The 11,487-nt window shown below is 38.8% G+C and overlaps 1 protein-coding gene across 1 annotated transcript in view; it reads right to left on the bottom strand.

The window, feature by feature from the left end:
* LOC132142141 (endophilin-A1-like) overlaps positions 1-10,066 on the bottom strand; it is an 11,584-nt gene extending 1,518 nt beyond the window's left edge. Inside the window, exons 1-7 of the mRNA XM_059551775.1 lie at positions 9,877-10,066; positions 3,332-3,400; positions 2,806-2,878; positions 2,577-2,720; positions 1,195-1,328; positions 715-873; positions 348-451 (exon numbers count right to left, since the gene is read on the bottom strand). Of these exons, the coding sequence (XP_059407758.1) occupies positions 348-451; positions 715-873; positions 1,195-1,328; positions 2,577-2,720; positions 2,806-2,878; positions 3,332-3,400; positions 9,877-9,921 (728 nt within the window). The 5' untranslated portion in view covers positions 9,922-10,066. The remainder of the gene's footprint in view (positions 1-347; positions 452-714; positions 874-1,194; positions 1,329-2,576; positions 2,721-2,805; positions 2,879-3,331; positions 3,401-9,876) is intronic.
* Between the last annotated feature and the right edge of the window lie 1,421 nt (positions 10,067-11,487).

Genomic DNA, 11,487 nt, shown 5'->3' with positions numbered 1-11,487 from the left:
CGTTTGGAAACACCTCACCAATTACAGCATGCATTAACACTTCTAGCTGATTTATATAGTGTTTTACATGTAACACATCCATAAGAGTTAAGAATATACGAGAGTTATGAATCAAAAACACAAATTTGTTCAAATAGGTTTGGGCACAGAGTTTAGAGAAAGGAGTCATCGCTTCTGAAATCTTGTGTATGTGACGCTTAAACGAATACAAATCAAAACCCAGAGCTCTAGCATTAGTTTCTCACTCATTCTCAGTTTGCATAAGCAATAACATGATAGTGAAATGCACATACTTTTAGCTTTTTAAGAATTGTATTTTTTAGTCAGAAGGGTGATCTGGCACAGACCTGTCCTCTAGTTTGCTGGAGAGCTGCTGGAGGATCTCTGCCGCCTGTCTGTGGTAGTTGACCTGAGCTTGGACCAGAGCTGAAAGCTGACTCACCTGTTCAATCTGCAGAAACACCGCTAGAACATCAACAGCTAGCACACATGAACACAAACTGATGGCATATCAACTAGCACACATCTCCATGCACCCTTCGAAGGCACTACAGGCCGCGGCGTGGAGCTCATGTGATCGCAGATGTTCATATTTACAGCTAATGTGAGGAGTGCTGCAGGTTTAATCTGAAGATGCTAGTGAGCAGGACAGATCAAGTGCAATGAAACTCTACGGAGGGATGAAATGGATGGAGAACAGCTGAGGGATCTTACATCGCTCTCCAGAAGGTTAAACATGCTCTGTTCGGCGATCTCCTTCGAGTCATCAAACTTCTCCAAGGCCTGCTTGAGCTCATCTTCTGTGACCTTTCCTTGCCTCTTCTTCTTATAGTCAAAGTCCAGCCGTCGCCCCTGCAGCTTCTTCAGGTGATGCTGTCACAACACACAGAAAGATCTCGGATTTACTCGTTTTTAACAGCCCCTCCGTCATCCAGCACTCAACACACGATCCTGAAACTGAAATGATCAGTGATGCCAACGGCTGCCCACAAGTGGAAATAACCACAATTACTGATTAGCCAAGACAGTGATCTCATTTAAACAGCGTTCAGCGCCATCTCAGAGCATTTAGTGAAGACGACGGAAAAGGAACAGAACTGAATTTCCTCTGAACAGGTCACATGTTTTAGGAGGACTGGAGGGTAAACACTGTGTCTTGTCAAGTGCACTGGTTTCTGATTTCTTGTATCTCACCTGGATTTCTTTCAAGTCTTTATCATGCAAATTCTGCAGGGGATCGATAAAGTTTTGCTTGACCTCCATGTCCAGAGCATCTTTGACTTCAGCTAGCTCTCGCATGGCTTCTCCAGCATCGATCAGAGCCAGGCCTGCAAAACACAATACATCTCTATAACATCTCTATATTTTTAAGGGCAACTCATGTACTGAATGAAGCCATTTTAAGTTTATCCATATACTAATGCAAATCCAAAAGATCTGGTGTTACTCAAATTCTGTAGCAACCAGCAATCAGAGCCATTTCCTACATACTTCTTCTTAAAAACACTAAGTGCTGTTCAGTGGCTGAAAACTTCCAGTATGTTAACATCTGAATCCTTCTGCTGATTGGAGCATCATTTGACATTTGCATACGCTGCAACCAGTTTGTCACTTTGCACCAATCAGTGATGACGTGATTTGCATATCCTGAAGCTTTGTCTCATGAGTTTATGAGTTGAAAATCCTTTTTTAATTGAATCTGATTACTCAAGCAATTAATGTAATTTAATTGTGTGCAGACAAGCAACGTGCACAAAAGAATAAACTGCTATCATAAGTGCTTGGAATACAGACAGATGAGCATGCATGGGTTCAGTTGCTCTGTTTAAAGCTGCTCTCTCCGTGCAGGCTATAACTGATGCACTCGCTCTTACATCATAGACGGCTTCATTTATTAGAAGCAGAAGCATTCAGATTTATCATGCTTTGTTGTTCAAGCATCTACACTGTCACAACAGTCTGGATTATGGGTCATTGATAACCTTGCAATCATTTCAGCCAGCTGCATTAACCCTTGTGCGTTGTTCAAATTCACTACTCTTTCGTTATGTTCGGGATGAAAATATCCATTCAATTAAACTGCTGTAAAAATGTATCAGATAAATATTTTTTTTCTTTTTTTTTGCATAAATCTATTAATTAACCTCTGTCCTGATCATTTTTTTTTAAATCCAAGATTTTAACTCTTTAATTGCCAAGTTCATAAATTATGTCACTGATTTGGGGGAAAAACAAACAAAATGACTTATTTTCAATATAAAAGTAATTGTGGCTGGATTTTTTTTTTTACTTTTTATCACAGTCTTGGGTATGTCAAAGATTAGTAACAACATTGGCTTTGATGCATTTTTCGTTTTTGTGCAGCATTAGATTTAATTTTTTTTCTCCCTCATTTATTGTTGGTGGCTGTTTTTGCCCCATAGACTTCCATTATAACAAACATTTTTTGATTGCACTGTAAACTAAGCAAGCATGAAGTCAAAAGAGCTTGCTGATAAATTGCAGATAAAGCGGATTATTTTGTATGTTTATAGTGTGTTTTGTGTTGGAGAACAGCAGAGTCTGTGTCTGTGTACCAAAGCTGGACTCCTCGCTGAGTTCCCGGCCGAACTTCTGCATGGACTCCGCCAGGACGGCTTCGGTCTGTGTGTAGCCGGGGCCTTTATCTCCTCCACGGATTTTAGACATGGAGCTCATCATACTCATTTTGGCACGAGTTGCTAATAAACAAACAAATGAATGAGATTTACTATTACTATTTTACTTGATTATACTATTAAAAATGTAATCATTCTTCACATTCACCTGGATTGGGCTGCAGGTACTCTGTCGTCTTGGTCATAACGTCCATCACTGCTCTTGTGGTGACGTCAACTTTCTGTGATACAGTAAAGATGGGAAGTGAAGAATGAATGTTAGGAAAGAATTAAAGACTGCACATGTTTCCTCACAGACCCCAGTAGCTGCTCATTCAAGTCAAGTCAAGTCAAGTCACCTTTATTTATATAGCGCTTTATACGAAATACATTGCGTCAAAGCAACTGAACAACATTCATTAGGAAAACAGTGTCAATAATGCAAAAATGATAGTTAAAGGCAGTTCATCACTGAATTCAGTGATATCATCTCTGTTCAGTTTAAATACACATTAAATTACATTCCTTCTCTCATCCATCCCTCCCACTGTTTTAACTATCGTTATAAATACACACTCAGTATATTCTCACTTAATTAGGTGGTAATAAACTAGAATTTAATTTCTTAAGATGATCTTTCAAAAGCAGAAACTTATAATAAATATCTAATATCTCTCTTGCTGCAGGAAACTTACCTTTTCCATTTCCAAAAAGTCTTCATTTAATTTGGTTCCCTCTGCCCCTCCAACCTTCTCGCTAACTTTCTGCAAAATAAGACAAAGCAGTTTTATGGGCTTTTTTCCCTTTCAAATTAATTTTCCATGGACTTCCGTCTATAGATTAAAAACTCCTGTTCTGTAAAACCTATACACAACATCCCAACTGGACCACAGATTTAACCCAAACACAGCTTTAACTTGTATACACTGACGCAATATACTGCATTTAATAAATAATCACATTAAGATGGAGCTGTAGTCCGCAGTCTCTCATTCAGGTCACTGTAGATTATTTATTGATAAGAAATCCTTTTTATTATTTGGAGTGTTTCTCAAACCTTCCTCTGGAGTATCCTTACACACATTTGGGATGATTCCCTCACCTGACGCACCCATTTCAGGCTTTAAAGTCTCTGCTAGTGAGCTGATGAGTTGAATTAGGGAGCCATACAAAATGTGTAGATTGTAGGGTTGGGAAACACTGTTCTATCGGTAGGGAAACCTTGGCATGAACACACCTTGGGACACAAATCAACAAGGGGAAAAAGCAATCATGTTGGTCAGAAGTAGCTCCCTGAATGGGTGAAATGTCCAATACAATATATGAGCAAAAAGAAAGTTATTTTTTGTAACCGTTAGGAGTCGACCGATTATCGGTGCCGATATTAAGCTCTTTCATGGTTATATAAAGCATTTAAAGAAAATTTTTGTCAGAGCCTTTGTTATTCGTAATTTTTTACATTTATTTTCATCTTTACAGCATATATATATATACATTGGTTGATAATATCGGTTATCGGTCTAATTGATCTGTAATAATCAATATCAGCTCTCAAAGCCACATATCGGTCGAACCCTAGTAACAGCACACAGTAGTGAATCAAATACTCATTTAAATTTGAAACTTGAACATTTCAAAAGACATGAGCCCAAGTTCAAGTCTGAAATCCTTTCTGGATTTAATAGGACAATTCATTCTATATAAACATACTTTATTATTTTAAGACTAAAAACAAGCATAAAAATATGCCATACAATGCATTATTCTTTCTAACAGAATAATTTACAATATATACTGTATTCTCAGAAGGGACTGAACTTCGAAGGATTTGTAGGCTGATCTTTAAAGGCAAGCTTTTCATTTCTGTTAGTTTACTCAACAGGACGATATTTTTATTTGTAAATCTAAAGAAGTGGTGTTGTTCACGAGTCTTTAATCTGGAATCAATATTCTGTTTACGAGTCTAGGTCAAATCCAAAGTTAGACTCAAATCTCTATCTCTGCAATAAAACATGATCTTTTAAAGCAGAAAAGAAGAATTCTAATGGCACAACAGACAAGCACTAAGAAGGTGGAAGCTCATGCACTGCTTCTTGCCAATACGACCTGCCAAGATCACAAGATCACGTGTGTAGCACTACATGTGACTAATGTTTCAAAAACACATATCTACAGGTGCATCTCAATAAATAAGAATGTCGTGGAAAAGGTCTTTATTTCAGTAATTCAACTCAAATAAATTCAGTGCACAAAGACTGAAGTAGTTTAAGTCTTTGGTTCTTTTAATTGTGATGATTTTGGCTCACATTCAACAAAAACACCAGTAACACGATACACACGTTTCACAATTTGAGTTGAATTACTGAAATAAATGAACTTTTCCACGACATTCTAATTTATTGAGATGCACCTGTGTATCTAACAGTGCTTCAGTCCAGAGCATTACACATTCAGTCATTTTCTTTCTGAAGCCTTGCTCTTCTACAAACACATTAAGTCAAATAAAAGTCTGCATCTGTGCCACAGGCTTTACTCTCGCTCGAGACTGAGCTGTCACCGTGTTAAGAAGATCTGAGGGCAAAGATACTAAAGAGCTCATGGGACTGGAACAAAATGTCTGCCAAGGATCAGGGTGGTTAAGAAAAACTCAAAATTAGCCAATTTAGTACAGAGGATCAACGAGGAGTCTCTTCAACACCAATGAGATTATACACATCTCACTGCAATCAGAATACGTAAGACATAGTCCTTCATAGAATCAGGATGGTGATGAGGGGATTTTGATCAGGTGAATGAGAGATGAGGGTGAGAAACGCCTGAAGGGACCTAAAGTCAAAGGGTCGAGGAAATCAGAGAGGGAGTCAATATGAGCGATGAATGAAAGGAAAGAGGAAACTCTAAAGTAGTCCCATAGTCATGTACGAAGGACAAAACTTAAAGTAGGTGCATTGAGCTGGGTTTTGAAATGCTTTTATTGACTGATGTGTGTAATAGAAATGCTCACGATGAATGTGGATATAAAGTAGATTAACAGTTACATGAACTGGCTTACAGTGCACAGCTCGCATAAAAATGACATCAACAACAGCATAATAATATTAATTACAAATGAAGTGAATGAAATATTATGCAATTATCGTGCAATCAAAAACACCTTAAAAGCGCTTTCACAATTCAATTAAACAAACAGTTCACTTTAACTACAAACAACTTAAATCAGATTGATTTTGAAACGAACGTCACTCTAATATAAAAGATGATCGTTCATTTGGGTGAACCTGTCGATTAATTTCCTGGTGTAGATCTGACAGTTCTATAATGAATGAATGAATTCAATTCAGTGAGGGTTTAATCTCTGATGATCCGCAGCATTTCATTAAAACGAAATGAACACAAATCAAGATACAGTTTCATGACGGAACTAAACCAGTCTCGTATTTAAAATGATTACTGGCCTACATCTCCCAATTCATCATTAATCTTAGTCTGGGGTTAAAGGAATGCAAATGAACATTGGTTAAGGTAATAAAATGCAGTCTTTTTATTTTAATTCAAAGGTTATTTGATAAATGTTAATTATCAAGTAGAAATACAGAAATGCTCCTTCAGCTGTACACTACACTCCGTCTGAATCAACCTGAAAAATCTTATTCCAGAAAGTTCTAATGTGCTGGCTGTTATTAAATGTTAATATATGTTCCAGAATCTATGTTAAATTATTATTAAACTTTATTTGGCAGCTTAAACTTTATGGATGACTTTGCACAGTAAAAGTAGGCTCAAGGGAAAGAGCAATAACGAGCAATAAAACCCTGCTTCACAGTATTAAACAGAACAATAGTGTGTCAGTAATCCACAGTCATTTCCAGCTAATCATCCAGTTCAGCTCACTTCAATAGTGTCTGTGCAGTCAATCAAGCATCTCCAAATAAACAAGACAAACGAGCAAAATCTCAGAAATGGAAATGGTGACAGAAAGTGAGAAAACAAAAATGGATGAAACCAGCACGGTCAAACTACAGCTAGGAGTTTTGTGTACTATTTCCTATTTACATTTTGGAATAGCACTTCAGAGTACAAGAAATATGACACAAAACAGTTCTGAGGAAGTAACAAAGTTTGCATGTGTGTTTCATAGAGAGATGCACATCTACATATATACATGCATAAGCTCAAAGGGTTAAATCAAGGCTTGCTAAAGGTATCCGATCAACCTCGTTACCCGAAAGGAAGTGTTGTGCTACTGACTAAATGTACATCAGTCACATGAAACCCATTGTGACAGCAGCACACGGAGAAGAACCCCCCCCCCCGCCCAGTCAGGCCTCCTGGATTACAGCCGCCAAAGATTAACTGCTTATAAATAGAAGAGAGAGCTGGATGAATGAAGGAGGTTAGGGAAGGATGTGCTCCCTTGATTTGTGACTGTCAGCATGGCAGAGAGGGATGAACATCTCTTGTGCTCCTATTATTGTGTGTGTGTGTGTGTGTGTGTGTGTGTGTGTGTGATTAAGAGCAGCTGAGAAAGCTCATGCATAAAGATGGCTAGAGGAGACATGTGCCTTTCTCCCCTGAACTGAGAGGGAATGGCTCTTATGTGCTCAATGATAATAATAATAATAATAATAATAATAATAATAATAAAGCTAGCACTTTTTTAAGGACTGATTCTCACTATTAACTACTTGTTTAATTATATGCATATTACTAACATATTGGTGGTTTGTTAGTACTTGTATAGCACATATTAATGAATAATAAGTGTTCCTGTAGCTCAATTGGTAGAGCATAGCGGGTTCGATTCCCCGGGAACACATGATGTGTAAAAATTAATAGCCTGAACGCACTGTAAGTCACTTTGGATAAAAGCGTCTGATAAATGTAAATTTAATTTTGGATGAGTATATTTCAGATCCCTTAACCCTACACTTAACAATTATCAATAAGAAACACATTTACTGAGGCAAAAGTCAGAGTTAACAGTTAATTAATTAATTAATTAGATTTTTAGTATCTCAAAACCCTTTAAACCCTTCAAATGTTATGAAATAAAAAAAAAACAATCAAGATTTTAAAAAGTATGTAATGTCACACATCAAATGCTTTGAATGTCAAAAGTTACATTAAAATGATGTTGAATGGATTGAGAAAGAAAAACAGAACTTTGTCTGATTTAAAGAAAACACAAGCTGTAAATGGGATTTTAGAAGCACATTATAACACTGTCCTCAAAAGAGCTAGAGTCTGAGAAGAGTATTCCCTACAGCGCATCTTTCTTTCTAAGAATACAGTATTGGATGAACCATAACATTCATAAAAGAACCAAGGACATGTGTCTGTGTGCTTGTGATGCTGTGGGAAACAGAACTGTGATGGAGATGTGATTCTCAAGCCTCAAACAGCTCTCACATAACATCAGGACAACCATCAGACTACTGCTGAAATTAGAAAACAAAACATCACAAACTATCCCTGATCAGACCTGTTTCCATTGTAAAGTATGAGGAAGAAATATCAAAACATTACATTAATGAATAATGCATTAGTCCACAGGGTCTCCATCAAGACCACAGAGAAAGTGGTGCCAGATTTTGTAAAACTGTTCATATTTGCATCTAATCCGTTCCCAATGTAAAGCAAAAATCATCTCTCCAAGCCATACATTGACAGTAGAGCCTCCTTTCCTTCCAGAACAACCATATTAACTTCTTGGCTGTAATTAAACTGTGTGCAAGCTCCTGATAATGGATGCATTCAGAAATTGGTCTGAGGAGTCTTGAGTGTGAAATTCTTACACGAACGCTCGACAGACTCAAGAAAATTACAACTTCTCTCAGATTTGGCTTTCTTACGAGCTTGCTTTTATTCATTTATTCACTTTAGTGTTGTTTTGGCAAAGAGAATAAATTAAAAATCAATTTCAGCATTTTTTGTTGTTGTTGTTGATAAAATCCAATAATGGACCACGACCACAAACAACAACAACAAAGCTTATGAGCAAGAGGACTGCCACAATAATATTCATATATCTATTCATATGGATAAAAGCACTTTCAAACTAACAAATGATCAATTCTCTCTTAAAAACAACAACAACATCCACAAGAGCTTTCTTTCTCTTCCCTTGGACTTTCTGTCAATCTGGAGATCAAGTCCTGAACACAAGTTCACCTGTTAAACACTAGAAAAACATGCTATTGAGCAGAAACCCCTGCTGCTTTCACATCTGTCCACGCAGGGACGCTCAGAAACACGGCACAGCTCACCTGTTTCATCATAGTTAGACGTCAGGAATACTGATAGAGATGTTTTAGCAATGATGTCGAACATAATTCTGCATTCTGCACCTGTCCAAAGACAGGATGTAATCCACCACAATACCACACACCAAAAGAGTAAACCATTTTTAATACTCACAAGAAAGAGAAAGAAGAGAGAATATATTTCTCATCCTTTGGTTTCTAAAGGATCCCAGATTACACTCTTTAATATACATAACAGAGACATAACAGAGCTGAGAGAGATGACACCAGAGCACGCTTAACCAGCGATCAAATCTGCTTTTATGCTCTCATAATTGAAAATAAAAATAATAATAATTACACACATAGGCTATATATATATATATATATATACAGGGGTGTCGGACTGGGGGTAAAACCAGTACTGATTACCAGGGCCCCAAAGGAAGAGAGGGCCCTTGAGAAGTCTGGTATATATATTTTCAAAAGGGGGGACATTAGGACAGCCTGGGATCTTGTGCAGCGACCCTGTATATATATAGGCTATGTATACACACATATGAAAATCCTTTATGATGAAGTCTAAACAGGATATTAGGCCCAATATGCAAGGCACTGATTTGATATATTTTAAAGACGTATTACAATAATTGGAACATATTTAAATAGAACTAGAAAACTAAATGGCACTCCATTGTAGGACTCTGAAGCCTGAGTGGTGCTGAGAGCATCATGGATTTGAAGTGTCACAGGATCTGCTTTAGAGGACATCCAGGTCAGATTAAGGATACGAGCTATTATTATGTAACAACACGAATAAATATTCATGTTCACGCGTTTTCATTTCATCGGTGCCAATAAAAACCTGATGGAAAAGCAGTGAGCATGTGAGATGTCGTGAGCAGCAGGCTGTGAGCAAAAGAACACGGTGTTCATGCTGAAGATGCGCAGGACTCAGATGCACTGCAGCAAACCCGTGTGACGCTGTCTCTTCTTACCTGAGTGGCTTTGTGGAACTGCTTCTTCAGTCCCGCGACAGACATGGTTCCGAGCGGACTCTGTCCTAACGCCTGGCCGTGATGGAGGAGCTGGGGACCCGAGCAGAGCAGAGATAAACGCCTGTACGCTGCGGGGAATCACCGCGCGTTTAGGCTGATTACAGCAGATGATGATGACGCGCTGCTGACGTCACGCCCCTCCTCAGATTACAGCAGCAAAGCCCCTCCAGAGTAGAGGAGAATCTCTCTCTCTCTCTCTCTCTCTCTCTCCCGCTCACCATCTCTCTCGCTCTCCCTCTCTCTCTCGTTTTCCGTCTCTCTCTCTCTCTCTCTCCCGCTCTCCATCTCTCTCGCTCTCCCTCTCTCTCTCGTTTTCCGTCTCTCTCTCTCTCTCTCTCCCGCTCTCCATCTCTCTCGCTCTCCCTCTCTCTCTCTCTCTTTTTCCGTCTCTCTCTCTCTCTCTCTCTCTCTCCCGCTCACCATCTCTCTCGCTCTCCCTCTCTCTCTCTCTCTCTCTTTATCCGTCTCTCTCTCTCTCTCTCTCTCTCTCTCTCTCTCTCTCTCTCTCTCTCTCTCCCGCTCTCCATCTCTCTCTCTCTCTCTCCCGCTCTCCATCTCTCTCGCTCTCCCTCTCTCTCTCTCTCTTTTTCCGTCTCTCTCTCTCTCTCTCTCTCTCTCTCTCTCTCTCTCTCTCTCTCCCGCTCTCCATCTCTCTCGCTCTCCCTCTCTCTCTCTCTCTTTTTCCGTCTCTCTCTCTCTCTCTCTCTCTCTCTCTCTCTCTCTCTCTCTCCCGCTCTCCATCTCTCTCTCTCTCCCTCTCTCTCTCTCTCTTTTTCCGTCTCTCTCTCTCTCTCCCGCTCTCCATCTCTCTCGCTCTCCCTCTCTCTCTCTCTCTTTTTCCGTCTCTCTCTCTCTCTCTCTCTCAGTCAGACGTTTGGAATCAGACTGATATTTAAATGTTTTTTTTTACAGGAGTTTCTTCTATTCACCAAGCCTGCATTTATTTGTTCAGTAATACAACAAAAACAGTAATATTGTGAAATATTTTTACTATTTAAAATAACTGCCTTCAATTTGAATATATTGTAAAATTGTAAAAAGAGTTTTCTTTAGTGTCACATGATCTTCAGAAATCATTGTAATATGTTGATTTATTATCAGTGCTATAACTGTTCTGCTGCTTCAGATTGTTTTGGAACCTATGAAATTTTTTTCAGGATTATTTGATGAATAAGAAGTTAAAATGAAGAGCACTTATTTAAAATAGAAATATTTTCTAACAATATACACTAGAGCCCTGCATTTCAGCCACGACTTTTTACGCCCTTCGGGCCGAGCTTCAGGATAATTTTAGACTTCTCCTTACTTTTATATTTTAGACATCCATCAAATAGTGATGAAAAAAAAAGCAAATACCAGCGCTGGTGTAAACAACAGGAGCCCGTGGTGCCGTGACTGTAACTCTCTTCCTTTGGGGCCCCAGTTTTACCCCCAGTCCGACGCCCCTGGTCACGAGCGACTGACTGTGTTCAGCAGCAGCAGCAGTGTGGTGCGTGAGGTCAGCAGCTGAACAGTTCTGTGTTCAAACACACGCTATAGGCTTAAGCTTGC

This window comes from Carassius carassius, chromosome 6 (genome assembly GCF_963082965.1).
Source record: "Carassius carassius chromosome 6, fCarCar2.1, whole genome shotgun sequence".
Classification (NCBI taxonomy): domain Eukaryota; kingdom Metazoa; phylum Chordata; class Actinopteri; order Cypriniformes; family Cyprinidae; genus Carassius; species Carassius carassius.
Note: the sequence above shows the minus strand (reverse complement) of the source record. Positions and strands in the feature narration are given on the sequence as shown.